This window comes from Ochlerotatus camptorhynchus, unplaced genomic scaffold (genome assembly GCF_037179485.1).
Source record: "Ochlerotatus camptorhynchus isolate MF236.1 unplaced genomic scaffold, CSIRO-AGI_Acam_v1.1 ptg000290l, whole genome shotgun sequence".
NCBI classification, from domain to species: Eukaryota; Metazoa; Arthropoda; class Insecta; order Diptera; family Culicidae; genus Ochlerotatus; species Ochlerotatus camptorhynchus.
This window is the reverse complement of record NW_027040779.1, coordinates 3,746,916-3,763,042: the sequence shown is the minus strand read 5'-3', so window position 1 is coordinate 3,763,042 and position 16,127 is coordinate 3,746,916. Positions and strand designations below refer to the sequence as shown.

The following is a 16,127-nucleotide window of genomic DNA, read 5'->3' as shown; positions in this document are numbered from 1 at the left end:
ACCTTCATCCGCCAGCTGTTCCTGTTCGTCGTCTTTGAGCTGGGCCCAATGGGCTGGAGCCCGGAAGCACAGCACTCGCCGACCGGACAGTTCCCTCTTGATACGCTGCCGCCACACGATCAGCACGAAGAAGATCAGCACCCCGTGCAGGCAATTGATGGAATCGATCAGGAACCTAGTTCAAACGCATTTGAGTAGGAGCAGAACCGGTTACCTCATAAGTCGTAAAATATTAAAGTGCACGCCATAAAAGTATCGCTCGAAACACTGAAGTGGAACAACTTGACTACCACATAGTAGGTTGATACTCACCAGAACCAGGACCGATTGAGGCGTCCATCTTCGACGTGGAAGGAGATGATTTCGAAAATCCAGATGAGCCCGGCCAGTAGGAACAATTTCAAGTAGAGCATGCATCTGAAAGTGGGGAAGAATGTGATCGTCCGTATTTTTTGGCACTTATCGTCGTCAAATTTAGAAAGAGGGGGAATTCGGAAAAATCGTTGCATCTTACTTGTATCGCAGTGCCTTCTTCCGATCCGGGCTAATGTCATCGCCGCTGGCATGCAGATGATAGCTGGTCCACACGAAGAGGAAAATGTTGATGCTCAGCATTATGCTCAGCGGTAAATAGACGAAGTAGGACTGCTCTCGTTCGGCTGGACGCGGCGGGATGGGTTATACGAAGAAAGAGAAAGCAAAAGGAGTACGAGTTAGAAAATTGTGCCGGGAGAAATGAAATAGGAATTGAATCGAAAATTGGAAATGATGGGCGGTGGATGGAGGTGGGAAAGAAATGCAGTGTGCAACACATTTCTCTGTGAAATTGAATTGCTACTGGCATCCGCAGCGGGATCCTTTGGCTTTGTAGCAGGACGGCACAGGGGTGTAGTGCGATGAATGAGATTTAAATTGATTTATTGGTTCCTCAGATAGTGTCGACAGCGTTCTTGAGTATCTTTAACGTTTAACAATTCCTTGAATTCATTTGAATTGGAAAACGAAAAAATTCTTTTGAAGTTACATTTTTGAAATGAGAGAGAATATTTTGTCTCGTTTTAAATAGCCGCTCACGGGTACCACAGTACTAGTTACATCGCTCTGAGCAGAACCAACATGTTGCACCCCTGTTGCGTTTATGCACGTTTTCAAATCCACGTGAACAAGAATCATCCCAGCAGAAACCAACCTTCATCCACCCAACGCATTCGTTCTCCTTTGCTCGTGTAATCGCAAAGATCGCATTTCTGACTCTGTTTATACGGCACCCATCGACGGTAATGTGGCTATATCGAATATATTCCACATACGTACAGGAAGATAGTGAATTGTTATGCAGATATACGTACTCCTAAACCAGCAGGATATCTCTCCGAAGGTTGGATTCCGCATGTGATAGATGTAAACCATTGCCGTCAACGTGAGCGCCACCGTGTGCGCGTAGATGTGATTCAGGACGTACCAATGCCTCTCTCTAATTTTCCACCGCCGTGCCCTGTAAATGATCGCGAAAGAATGTATTACATCATTTGAAAACGATAGATGCGATTGAGGGGGAGGTGCTGAGGCTGCAATGTTGAGCGATTTTCGCGGTCGGTTCGGTGACTGACTGATGGAATTCCGTTGTGGCTTGTCTGTCTGTCTGCCTGCCTTCCTTTCTACGTACATAGGAAGTTCGTTGGCGTGTGTTACAAGCGCTCGTCATTCTGGGAAATGCGCTAAAATCTGGGCTACCCGTCCACGTCATTCCGGGGATGACCAATCACAACCGAACCGACCGCACACGAACTGACTCATCAATTTATCATAGTCAAACCGAAACTTATGCTGAAACTCTATTACTCACACTGTCAACTTCCAGACGTTGGCCATCACCGTGTTCAACCAAGCGAAGTAGCTTATCATGAAGAAATACATCAGGAACGCTGTAAAAATGGAGAAAATCTATTATTCTTACTGAGAGTGGATAGCTCGCTACCTGTAATGATGAGTAGCGAGCTTTCGCTACGGTCAGGGTCAAAACATAATGCTCTTTTCGCAATTTATGAACAACCCCATATCAAACGGAATGTTACGAGTCAGGGGAGATATAAATTCGATAGCTCAATGTCTGTCACCCAGCGAGGGGCCAGATTGGAGCGAACCTTCTCAACTCGAGCGCAATAAATTATCATTTGGAGACGCATCCTCCATCGAATGGGCGCGATGGAGATGATAAGGCAGTGTCCCCTCGGTTCCTTTCAGAATGAGCTCTTGAAAAATTCGAAAACATCGACGACGTGTTGACACACGGAAACGAGAAACGTGCCCGGATCTGGGTCGAACACGGTGTCTTCCGCTGTTCTGACGTCTTGAACCGATGCCATGGAGGGAGGGAACAATTTTCAGGATATTGATTTCACCTTAGTCGGGGTGTTTTGTTTTCTCACGTTTGATGTGTACCTGTACTTGACAGCGACGACGAAGAAGTTCGGTAGATGTTGCGAAATGGATTGATTGATTGATAAGTTCTTCCGGTTACGATTAGGCGATTTGTAACAATGACACTTGCGATTGCTCCCTCGAGGCATGGAAGGTTTTCCGGGAGATTTCGCCTTGAAACGATTATTTTCTGGGATGCACTTCACTTGTCTTATCGAGTGAGGACGAGGAGTCAATTAAACAACAGCAATTAACAAATAACTGAATGTATGTTTTATGTAGTCCTAGCAGGACTACCAAGGTATTTCTAACAATGTCAATCAATCATGCGGAAAGTTTGCTGGAGATAAGGGATTTTAGGGTTAAGAAACTTTAGGTGCAATTTCAGAACTCCAAAAGTATTTCCAAATACATTTCTGATAAAAATTCAGAGATTATTAGTTCTGAAAAAATCCAGACTCCAGGTGAAGCGTAAGGAGAATTCCCTGGTAGTTCTAAGTGGAATTCCAAGGGAATCCTCACTGGGTTTCAAAGTAAATTTATAAGAGAATTCTGGAGAGCACTTCAAGGCAATTCCAAAAATAATTCAAAGCGAGTTCTGACTAAAACTGCAACGTAATTTTGAGGAGACATTTCTAAGGGATTTTAAAGGAGAACTCCAAAGTACCTGTAAGTAGAATTCCTAGTGACGAAGCAGAATCCAAAGGGAATCCTGAAAATAATTCAATGAAAATTCTGAGGATAGTTCCAAAAGCACTCTTAGGAATATTTCAAAGAAGTTTTGAGGAAAATTTCAAGGAAAGTTTGGAGAAATTTTCAAGAATTTGGAACGAAAATAAATATTCAAGACTACGGACAAAGGATAAATTTCACGAACCCAGATTCCAAATAAATTAAAGGCCTTGCAAAAGTTTCAAAACTTATAACCTTTAATGAGTTCATTCGATGAGAATTTCCAAGAATCTCTAGGAATTTCAAGGCTATTCAGAGGGAAGTATCAAAGGATGAATTCTTAGGAACGTGAAATCTGAGGATTCCATGCCAATTAGTTCTGATGAACTCCAGACTCCAAGTGAAACGGAAGGATAATTCCAAGGTAGTACTGAGTGGAATTTCAAGGAAATCCTGAGTAGAATTCATAGCAAATTTATAAGAGAATTCCGTGGAGCATTTCAAGGCAATTCCAAAAAGAATTCAAAGAGAGTTCTGACTAAAACTGCAACGTAATTTTGAAGATACTTTTCTAAAAGATTTTTAATGAGAACTCCAAGGTACTTGTTAGTGGAATTCCAAAGGGAATCCTGAAAAGAGTTCAATGAAAATACTGAGGATAATTTCAAAAGCATTCTTAGGAATATTTCAAAGAAGTTTTGAGGAAAATTTCAAAGGAACACTATGGAGTTTCAAGGTTGTTCCTGTAATCATCTTTAGAGAACTAAAAGAAAAGTTTCTAGGGAGTTCTGAGAACTATTTCAAGGAATACACGGAACCACTCTACGAGAATTTTAAACGAAATATAGACGGAATTCCGAAAATTATTCCATGGGAATTTTAAAAGAATGCTTAGTAGCTGTCAACCATCACTTTCAATTGAAAATCATTCTGTCTTCTCTTAGAGCTGATCCCCTTCAACATCAACAGAATCACTTTCGATCAGTTTTCATGGTGTTTCTTTGGCTTGACTCGTTCGCATTTAAGCGAAGCTGTTCGATCCAAATTCGCGCAGTTTTGCTGGCTTTTGTTGAATGTCCACTTGGTTCATTGAAGCGCATGCCCGGCATGGCGGCTTCCGATTTCTGAAAAAGTAGGAAATACTGACGCCGACCCATCAATATGGGTATTTTTTGGAATCGGGGTGCCCTAGCAGCACACTTGTCACTGAGTAGTTGTGGTAACTTGTATGTAACTTAATTCAGTCACAATTAAGTTGCCTCAACTTAGTATGATGGAATTGTGTTGGTTGGGTGACGTCTAAAGATCGAGAATAGATATCCGACGCCATTTTAAAATCCAAGATGGCGGCTTCCAGTTTACAAAAAATGTGGGAAATATTGTCAAATATCCATTAGTATGGGTATTTTTTTAATCGGGATGGCGTCTAGAGGCTGAAAATCGATAATTGATGTCATTTTTCAATCCAAGATGGCGGCTTCCGATTTCATGAAAACTGTCAAATGCTCATCAATATCAGTATTTTTGGAATCCGGATGACGGTCAAGAGATCGAAAATTTATATGGGGTGCCATTTTGAAATCCAAGATGGGGGCTTCCAGTTTAAGAAAAAGTGGGAAATACTGTGGAATACGCATCAATATGGGTATTTTTGGAATCGGGATAATATCTAGAGGATAGAAATCGATCACCGACGCTGTTTTGAAATCCAAGATGGCGACTTTCGGTTTAAGAAAAGTGGGAAATACTGTCATTTTTGGAATGGGGATGACGTCTAGAGAATGAAAAATGACATTCGACGCCATTTTAAAATCCAAGATGGTGGTTTCCAGTTTTAAAAAAATTGGGAAATACTTCCAAATACCCATTAGTATGGGTATTTTTTTTTATCGAGATGGCGTCTAGAGGCTGAAAATCGATAATTGATGCCATTTTTCAATCCAAGATGGCGGCTTCCGATTTCACAAAAAAAGGAAATACTGTCAAATACCCATCAATATGAGTGTTTTTGAAATTGGGATGACGTCTAGAGATAGAAAATTGATAAAGGATGCCATTTTTTTACTATAGTCACTTTAACATTTTAAAGGTCATTCGTGACTGCCATTCATAGCCATTTTGAAATCTAAGATGGGGGCTTAAAGTTTAAGAAAAAGGGAGAAATACTGTTGAATACGCATCAATATGGGTATTTTTGGAATCGGGATAATATCTAGAGGATGGAAATCCATCACCGACGCTATTTTGAAATCCAAGATGGCAGCTTTCAGTTTAAGAAAAGTGGGAAATACTGTCATTTTTGGAATAGGGATGACGTCTAGAGAATGAAAAATGACATTCGACGCCATTTTGAAATCCAAGATGGCGGCTTTCGGTTTAAGAAAAGTGGGAAATACTATCATTTTTGGAATAGGAATGACGTCTAGAGAATGACAAATTACATTCGACGCCATGTTGAAATCCAAGATGGTGGCTTCCGGTTGAAGAAAAGTCCCATTAATATGGGTATTTCTGAAATTTAGATGACGTCTAGACAAAGAAAATCGATATTCGACGCTATTTTTAACTAAAGGTGTCAACTTCCAATTTCAGAAAAAGTGGTAAATACTCTCAAATACCCATCAATATGAGTTTTTCCAAAATCGAGATGACGTCTAGAGAATGAAAATTGATATTCGACGCCATTTTGAAATCGAAGATGGCGGCTGCCAATTTAAAAAAATGTGGGAAATACTGTTAAATACCCATCAATATGGGTAATTTTGAAATCGGGGTGACGTCTAGAAATTTGAAATATACATGAGACGCCAATTTGAAATCCATGATGGTGGCTTCTGGTTTAAGAAAAAGTGTTAAATTCTATCAAATACGTTTTTTTAGAATCGGAGTAACGTCTAGATGCCGGAAATCGATATCCGATGCCATTTTGAAATCCAAGACGGCGGCTTCCGATTTGAGTAAATTGTCAAATACCCTAAAATATGGGTATTTTCTGAATAGGGATGACACGTAGATGCCGAAAATCGATGTCAGATGCCGTCTTAAAATCCAAGATGGGGATGTCTGGTTTCAGAAAAAGTGGGAAATGCTGTCAAACACCCAACAATATGGGTATTTTCGAAATCCCAGAAATGTCTAGAGGCCAAAAACCGATATTTGAGGCCATTTCTAGACTAACATTTGAAAAGGACGTGATTCCAAAATGACCATATCGAGAAAATCGCTTCCGAATTTTGATGACCTAAAAATTAATCCTATTTCACGACTTTCCATTTTCTGGATGATTTTATAAGCTTGACATATAGTTAATAGGGTAATCTATCATCATGCATCACCAAATACTCAAAAAAAGTTATACGCCCTGATAATTTCTTACATGTTGTTACCCTCCGCATCTTCCACCCTTTGAACTGCCAACATTGGTAATACGCCGTGGAAGTACACACTCGGGATTTTTTGTTTGTTGTTCCGTATTGGTTCTTCGTTCGCAAATTTTGTGAGAGTGGAATTACGCCCGGAGATTGTTTGGTCTTCTTTTTTTTTCGTTGTTTACACGGTGAAAAATCGATCGGATGCCTTTCAAATGAATCGGGCGTGACTAGATACTACAGAATCAGTACGTTTGGCATATTAAAACAATATAATTTGTACTTCTGGTGCAAGGCGTAACAACCAGATGCATCATAGAGTTGAAAGTTGGAAATACGCCGTGTAAGAAGAAACGTTTTTGATGATTTGATGTGATATGTTCTTCTACTTTTTCCGCCCCTTTCAAACGGTAGTCTAGATTTTAAAATCTTAGATGGAGGGCTTTGGTTCAGAAAAAAAAGTGTAAAATACTGTCAAATACCGATCAATGTGGGTATTTTTGGAATCGGGGTGACCACAAGAGGCCAGAAATCAATGTCAGACGCCATCTTGAAATTATAAATGGTGGCTTCCGATTTAAGAAGAAGTGTCAAATACCCTGCAAATGACTTCGAATATCGATTTTTAGTATCTACGCGTCGTCTCCGTTCCAAAAATACCCATATTGTAGAGTATTTGACGTTTTTCTGAAACCCGATGGTTGCCATCTTGGATTCCAAAATGGCGTCGGATATCATTTTTTGTCATCTGTCAAATGTTCCGAAAATACCATCATCTTATGTTATTTCTCATGCATTTAAATTGGAACAATTTCTCATCATAGAGATTAGTTTAAAATTCTTTTAAAATAAGTTTCTCACTGGAGGTCCCTAAAAAATGTATTTATAACAGTCTAGACATTCTCTGCATTCTCAATAAATAAGGCATGCAATTCATCCTCAGGCTTTCTTCGAAGCTTCCTCTCATAATTCTATTTAAAATTCAATTGAATTCTCTTTGAAATTCACCTCAGAGTTGTGCTTAGAAATTTCCTTCAAATACTCTAGAATTTCGGTTCATGGTTGAAATTCCCATGGAATTGTACCCTAAAAATTCGATCCCCTTTGTATTTTTCACGGATCTTGGATTCCTCTTCAAAATCGACTTCGAATTTGCCATAGAGCTACTTAAAAATTCTACTCTGAATTTGAACTCACACAAGTGACTTGGCGTTAACGTCTAAAATCCCTAATGGCGGTAGGCTCCAAATCGGATTGACTTTCAATACCGTCCCTGATTGGATGATCTGCAAAATGTTTGCTTAGAGTCGTGTTGATAACTCTGATGTCGACATCATAGCAGCCGGACATTCTTGACCGAGATTTATTCCGAGGATAATACCGGTTGAAGCTTACCACCATAAGAGTTCTTCCTAAAAATCTCGTCTGGTTCAAGAATCTTAAAACTTTTCATAAGCCCAAAAATCTAATGTTTTCTTCTGAAAAATAGATTAACTAAATATTTTTCCAATTTGTCATCCAAATTCGCCGGTTTTTTCCGGTGTCTTCGAATTCCCGGCTCACTGGTGAAAATCGGATGATATCGAGTAGATGCGAATGGAGCTTAATGCAAAACAGCTTGTTGCAGAGTTTAGTCTCCTTCCACCCCACCACTGGTTGTCTTGGTGATATCACTCATCACGTCCGTCCGCTGCATGATAGTTTTACTGCACGACAACAGCGCTGTTTTATAACTTTACAGGTTCAAGCAGAACTATGTGCAACCAAGTGGTGCTCGATTATGATGACTGGGCTAGGGAAAACGTTGTTTGTTTAAAATAACAGTGATAAAATATTCACTTTTTACTTGTACATTTTTCAAAAGTTTTTAGTTTATAAAACTAGGAAAGTATTTATTTTAGCAGATTCGTAAAGTTATTCTCTATCGATTGGTATATTTGAATTTCAATTTCATCTATCAATGACAAACTTTAAAGCATTCAAAACCTAACACCGTTTCGTGATGGTCGCAATTTTAGATTTTCGATTTTATCCCTGTACCTTCCCGTAAGACTTAGTTTACGTCAAAAGCTTTTCTGTTTCACTGAAAGCTTTTCAAATTTGTATAGATCATTCTATATTTAGTACGGGTAAAATTGCATTTTTTTCCATTGGTTATGGCCTTTGAGGTGGGTAAACTGTACAATCCCCTGCTCTCCGCTGCTCAATCTGTATTGAGGTCATCAACAAGTGTTTTAAATGTATACGAATTTTGTTACTATCTGGATATGCGGGAGAACTTTAATATTTGTATGGGAAACGGATAATAACTATTATATTGCTTATCCAAAATTCACACATTGCTCAACAATTCCCATAGACTTTGGCTTAGATTGGGCAAACTAGGCAACAAAGCTTTGCCGAAGACCGAAAATCTATCTGACTTCTGACAATTGATACTAACCTTTTACTTTAAGCCAAGTTCTCCACGCAAATCAGCCGTATATGCAGCCATTCTAAAGCAAAACGATATAGTAGTTCTCAAAATTTCGTAAAAATTGGTATTTTTGTTCCTTATCGTAAAATGTTATATATTTTTTCAAAAATTTATAACTCTTGCACCACTAGGTTCGATTTATATCGACTGTAGCATGGTCACAACGCATGGTAGTCGTTTAGTCGCATAGGAGTATTGAGCGAAAACCCAAAACTTGATAACTTCAAAAAAATATAACTGAAAAACGAAAAAAGATATGTTGTGTAAAAAAGCCTAAATTTTAAGGAAAAAATATAAAATCATATTGCGCCCTCTGTCTATGAAAACCATAAAAAGCAAATACAACCAATATTTTCAATAAAAATCCCAATATTTTAATATAATTATATTTTTCCTAAAAAGTATTTTTTATTAACTTTTCATTGATATTTTGATCTTTGAAATCGGCCCAGTGGTTCAAAGGTTATAAGTTTAAAAAAAAGTCATTGTTGAAAAGATAATCCAAATAATTTGTTGGACTACCTTGGCAAGGAAATGGACACCCTAATGACAAAATAAACAAAAATTCGGTATTTTGCGATAAGGAACTTTGCTATTGAATGGCTGTATGTATTTCTACAACGCTTCGTCCGGATGGCGAGCATAACGGCGCTTTATCACCACATAGTTCATATCACTTCTGATGATGAATTCTGCTGTTTTACTATGCTTGAGGAATATCAAATGCTTCCACGACATCTCGGGTTGAAATTCTTCTCAAATCCAATAACGAAATTCTCCCCTGACATAGTTCTCACTCTGTCACGTGAAAACCCACCGAAATCGTTTCGTTCTCGATTGTCATTCATAGCTTTACCGAAAACTGCAGCACAGGAAGCAGAGAATATCTTAAGCACTTTTACCCGTGCACAGTACCTAGTTGGTACAATAACCACCAGTACGCCACCTTCCTCCCCGTCGTCGTTGCCAAAACCGTTTTGCTGTGCAGCAAACTTACAATCACCATGGCAAGCGGATATCGATGCAATAAGTCACACCTGCAGCATGCTTATGTTCTGCTTTGCATTGTGCTGGAGATAACACTGTACCACTGTACGTGAAAGCGCCGAGGACGACCCCAGTTTGAACTCGTTCAAAACGGCTTGCCACTAGCAAGCGATATATCTAGACCACCCTACCAGTCCCCATCCTGGAACCAACTTACCAATCGTCATGCACATAACCGGATGAAAGGTAATCGAGGCCGCCAGCTGTACCGTGCTCATCAGTATCATAAACACCATCAGACATGCAACGGCAATCGAGGTGACCTTATCCTGCGTCTCCCGAAGGTCCGGAATGATGAAGTAGATGTATAGCGTCATCGCCAGGAAGAACACCGAGACCAGCATCATAATGCCCTTGCTCAGGAACGCCGATAAGTTGGGCTGGTCTTCCGGGTTGAAGCAAACCATAAGCACCGGCTGGCTATCGGTACCATCGAGCAACGTTCCGAAGCAGTAGCTGGGGAAAATTCACGCATCAATGATCAAATTAAGATAAAAGAAATCGGAAAAAAATGCTCAAACTTACTTTTCCCACTTTTCGATTTCGTTGTTTTCCTCCACCAGATTTCCCTTGGCATCGATGTGAACTTCCGCCTCCAGCTCCTGGTAAATGATGTAGTACAGGCTGCAGTTCATCTGAACCCTGTAGGAAAAGTTCCCCGAGTGATTAAAGCATTCGTGGTGGTTGGTGGACAGCACATCGTCGTCCTGGCAACAGGATTGTGGCTTAACGGTGAGAGGCTTCGGACCGTCATTATCCGTAGATTGTTGTGGAGCTGCTGCTGCTGCTGCTGATGCTGGAGAGGCGGTTGCTAAAACGCAACCAAGCAGGACCGTCACTGAAGCCACTATCGCAGCCGAGCTGCCCAGATTGAGACAACATTTGTACTTCATTTTAAGAATATGTAGCTGCGCTGAACACTACAGATTTCTAACTAGCAAATGGGTTTTCAATTCATTGAGGTTTCGATTTTTTTTTTTTTTGGCACAATTGTTACACTTTTCACTCGACAATCGTATCGTATTATATCACACTAACTTTTCACACTTTTCACCGACCCATGCTGCCGGCTGCTTGTTGTTTACTACCGCTGTCTGCTACGGGTATGGAGTTCATTAGCCGTGGTCGAAGCGTTCCAGCCAGCGCACACCAACACCAACCACACCTGGAAGAAACGGAACAGTTATTAATTCATTAGTTCTGCTACTCTAGGGCAGTTGCGAGAGCTCGCTTTGGGGAGTCGGTTTTAGCTGTGGTTGAGCAGTAGGGGAGCATACTTAAACGACGTAGCATATTTTTTACCATATTTAGACCCCTTGCCTCTATCTCGTAGTCATGGTTGGTCACAACTTTTTTTTTCCACGAACATGCTACATCATTTATGCACGGTCCCTAGGTAGGTGGCGCTTACTTCCCGGTTAAAAGGTGCGTGATTTGCAATTTTAATGCTTTTAGTATTTTGCGCTTCCCATATGCTCAAACCCGTGCCATGAATGGTGCGCGATGAGCTGAGCGATTTGAGGAAGGTAAGGTTTAGCAATCCATTACAAAGCAGATTGGGGAATTTAATGTGCTGTAAAATCACGTGCAATTCAGAATCATGCTATATTGAGTCCATTCACATGTGTTTTACTTAGGAGAGAGTATGGCCTCGGCTCTTCTTAACCTATTATAGTCAGGGGTCGGATGATGTCTTAGAGCGCTGATTTTTTGTATGGAGGTGTATCATGTTCCAGAGCATCGGTTTGCAAAAAAATGACACTCTCAATGACTTCATTTACCCCCTGACGATATAAGGTAAATATAATAGAGAGCTTTCTCAGTATGTACCATTTTCTGTATGCTAAGTTCACCATGACACTCTGGCATAGAAGTGAAAAAAATTCACGATCCCAAAAATGACCTCGGCCGAACCGGGAGTTTATTCTGCCGCCTGGTTTGTACAATGTTGCCCCAGTTTTTAACCCATTCGATCCTACGAACAAAGTCAGCTGTCGAAACTGTTCTACAATACGTCTAAAGACTGAACTCGAAAAAAATTGAGACACATTGCTTAGTTTGTACACTGATAGGCAAAATAAAGTGCCCACCCCATCATTTTTGAAATTTCTCTCATTTATTTGGTTCAAATTCAAATAAACACACCGTAGTCTGTTTCGATGTCTTACCTTTATTATTCTTTTAAAGTTACACCTATGGAATACTGAAAATATAAAGTTTTACTTGAAGTAAAAGAAAATCAATTTGGATTGAAAAAGAAAACAGTGACAAAAAAAAGTGCCCACTTCAAAAATCGGTATGTTTTCGATAAGTTTCCATCGGAAAACCCCTCGATTGTTTTTGTTTTGAAAGTTTGACATGTATTGAAGCAAACGGGTGGAACTGGTGCATTTGTACACGTGATCGCATTTGAATCAGTTGAAAAAAATGGAGGACGTAGTGATTTCGAAAGCAATTCCCGTGTGTATCCGAAAATTGGTTATTCGTGATGTGCAAAACGGTGAATCGCACCGGTCTGTCGCTAGGAAGTACAATATCAGCAAAACAGCGGTCGGGAAAATTCTGCAGAAAATGAAATCGTTCGGATCAGTGGTGGATCGCCCTGGCAGAGGCAGGATGCGCAAAACGGATGCGAGAACGGACACCAAGATCATGCGTGAAGTGAAGAAGAACCCGAAGGTAACTGTCCGCGAGATCCAGGAGGCTCTTCAGCTAACAGTTTCCAGTCGAACTGTTCGTCGCCGTCTCGTAGCACAGGGGTTGAACAGCAAAGTTGCTCGGAAGCGCCCATTTATCAGCAAGGCAAACAAAGTCAAACGGCTTAAGTTTGCTAAGGAGCATGCTGATAAGCCCCTAGAGTTCTGGAAAACGGTTCTCTGGACGGACGAATCAAAATTCGAACTGTTCAACCGGAAGCGACGGGTTCGTGTGTGGTGTAGATCGGGTGAGGAGCTTCAGGAGCGCCACATACAAGGCACGGTGAAGCATGGAGGAGGAAATGTGATGGTCTGGGGGTGCTTTTCGTGGGGTGGAGTGGGAAGCCTGGTGAAAATCGACGGGATAATGACGGCAGATTCCTACATCGACATCCTGCGGGAAAATCTGGAAGTTTCGCTGATCCAGACGGGCCTTGAGGAGAAATTCGTATTCCAGCAGGACAACGATCCGAAGCATACTGCCAAGAAGACTAAGTCTTTCTTCCGGTCATGTCGAATTAAACCACTGGAATGGCCTCCACAAAGCCCGGACCTCAACCCCATCGAGAATTTGTGGGCGATTCTCGATGCCAGGGTTGACAAAACTGGTGTTACCAATAAAAATAACTATTTTGAAGCCCTGGAGCGCGCCTGGGAAGAACTAGATCCACAGCACCTGAAGAATCTAGTGGAGAGCATGCCGAAGCGCCTGCAGCTGGTCCTGAAGGCCAAAGGAGGACACATTAACTATTAGGCTGGTATTCTTTTACTTTATTTTATGTTTTCTGGAGTTAAAATGCAGTGGGCACTTTTTTTTGTCACTGTTCTTTTTTACACCCATTTTGATTTTTTTTTCTTCGAGTCAGTCTCTTCTTTTTATCTGGTATTCTATAAGTGAAACTTAAAAAGAATATAAAGAATAAGATATAAAAAATACTACAGTGTATTTACTTTAATTTGAACCAAATAAATGAGAGAAATTCAAAAAATGATGGGGTGGGCACTTTATTTTGCCTATCAGTGTAACTGTTTAGCGTGTGGGTAAAATTGTTGAAATTTTGACTGAAACTAGCTAAGAGTGTAATGTTTACGCTGGCAGAATTCCATCACAATCTGTCAAGTGACCAAAAAATCTTGTGCACTATCGTGTAAAATCCGACTGCGTTCCACAGATGGATCGGGGAACACCTGAGAATCCATCATTCAACAATTTCCCGGGTGGTGAAGTCATTTAAGGAGACCCAGACGACACAGCGGCGGACAGGCAGAAAACCGAAGACAGCTGACCCGGTGATGGCCAAAAAGGTGTTTGTTTGATGAGGCGGCATCCACGTCTACAAGGTCCGGAAGGCACCTAACCGGAACGACAAACAAAACACGGTGGCCAAAACCCGCGCCAGTACCAAAAACCGTCAACCCACTGAACTCGCCGGAACTTCGCCCGATTGACAAGTTTTGGGCCTTTATGAAGGCCAGACTTCGTAAAATATCTAAGGTGTTGGAGAACGAGCTGGCTTTGAAGAAACACAGCAGTTCCACACAGATTCGCAAATCATTTCGGATCGACCTTTTACGATTATGATAAAACTTTGCACAGTTGTTTGTTATTGCCCAACATGCCATTTTACATATATGGTTCCCTAGTTTTGCACACGACTAACACTTGAAACGGGCTTATGCAAAAATGATACGCATAAATAGAAAAATAAATATCTCGTGAACGATTTGTTTGATCGAGATGGTGTCTTAGAAGAAGTTGCGGACAAGTATTGTGTCTTCCAAAAAAAATATACACTGTAAAAAATTATATTTTTTTTACAACAACAAAAAATATAATTATCAAAAAAAAAAAAATTACTCAAATTGCATTTTTTTTAATTTTTTTTTTATATTTATTTTGTAGTTTAGATAAAGTGATACGTACTGTCACTGTGCATTTGCTGGGCAAATCATAAACAAAAAAAATTGAATTATTGAAAAAATAAGTATTTTCCAAAATACTACCGATGGTTATCGAACATCTTTGAAATAGTTCTTCTTCTTCTTCTTCGCATTTCAAGCTTATTGCATATCGCATATTAGCTTATTGCGTGCTCTCAACTTAGTGTTCTAGATGCAGTTCCACAGTTATTAATTGAGAGCTTTCGATGCCTGTACCATTTTTGCATTGGTATAATTGTGTGGCAAGTCCAATCATACTTCTATGCCCAGGGAAGTCGAGAAATTTTCCTACCCGAAAAATTCCTAGACCGGACCGGGAATCGAACCCAGCCACCTCCAGCATGGTCTTGCTTTGTAGCTGTGCCTTTACCGACTGAGCTAAGGGAGTGAATTAGTGTTAATATTTAAACACATTAAATTTAAAACAAAAAAGCTCATAATGCTTAAATTGCCCGAAGTTGCTATTTTCGAGATACTCGTAGGTTAAAATTCACTTATCGCATAATTTGAGCAATTTTCGCTCTTTTGAGATGTTATTCGTGAATGTTCAATCTTGAAAATATTTTTAACAAAAATTCCAATTAATTTCCTTAAACTTTGCTGTTCACAGTTTTTTAATCATACGCATGAGTTAAGATATAATGGAATGGCATGTTGGACAATAACAAACAACTGTGCAAAGTTTCAACATAATCGTAGAAGGTCCATCAAAAAATTTTAAAAAAATCGTCAATTGAAATGGAATGGAACAATGGAACTGCTGAACAGTGGGTAAAAGTATCAAAACTCAGTATCCACTCGGCTGTCGACAGAAGCAAACCACTCTTTAAATGTGTGTCACACGATCGTCTGTTTACTCGGCAGCAACCAGTGTGTGGTCCTCCTCATTGTTCTTCATCAGCAGTTCTTTCAGTCGATGCATCGTCGACTTTGGAAAGCAACCGTTTCGTGATCTGCGTGTGAGTGCTGACCACGTTTTGCGTCCATTGCTGCAATGGAAGCGCTCTGACCCTCATTGGCGAATCTTCCAAACAATGAAAACACTGGAAGCGGCTCCCGTTCTGGTGGAGGGGGCTTATTGGATAGCGGAAGATATTTTTAAGATGTATTGTATAGTGAACAAGAATCCTCGGCTCTGTAAAGTTAATTCGGTTGAGCCTTATCAAATAAGTTAATGATAAAAAAAGCATCAAAAGAAGTCGGCTCCACCATCGCCCAAAACCTTATGAGTGGTGTCAAGGGCAAGGTGCGGGCATACGGTTATGGAGTGGAGATCCAATAAAGCAATGAAGTAGAAACCTAACCATAATGTTGTACTTAATTCCCTAAATGTTTGAAGAAATCCGACTTAAAATGAATTTTTGGTGACCTTTTTTGTGTGTCTCACTTTTTTCTAGTACAGTCTTTACTATGAAAAAAAAATATTTAATTGAATTTTCATGAACACGTTGATAACCTAGATGTCTTAAACCTCATGGAGTCACGAATACGTATACAATCAAAGAG

General features: G+C 40.1%; 2 protein-coding genes across 2 annotated transcripts in view; one reads left to right on the top strand and one right to left on the bottom strand.

Annotated features, from left to right (window-relative positions):
* The window catches only part of LOC135706725 (RNA helicase aquarius), a 307,481-nt gene that overhangs the window by 169,427 nt on the left and 121,927 nt on the right, over window positions 1-16,127 (top strand). The window lies entirely within an intron of this gene.
* The window catches only part of LOC135706731 (probable G-protein coupled receptor Mth-like 1), a 107,050-nt gene that overhangs the window by 432 nt on the left and 90,491 nt on the right, over window positions 1-16,127 (bottom strand). Inside the window, exons 2-8 of the mRNA XM_065228386.1 lie at window positions 10,510-11,149; window positions 10,142-10,440; window positions 1,847-1,925; window positions 1,350-1,495; window positions 515-659; window positions 313-417; window positions 3-175 (exon numbers count right to left, since the gene is read on the bottom strand). Of these exons, the coding sequence (XP_065084458.1) occupies window positions 3-175; window positions 313-417; window positions 515-659; window positions 1,350-1,495; window positions 1,847-1,925; window positions 10,142-10,440; window positions 10,510-10,877 (1,315 nt within the window). The 5' untranslated portion in view covers window positions 10,878-11,149. The remainder of the gene's footprint in view (window positions 1-2; window positions 176-312; window positions 418-514; window positions 660-1,349; window positions 1,496-1,846; window positions 1,926-10,141; window positions 10,441-10,509; window positions 11,150-16,127) is intronic.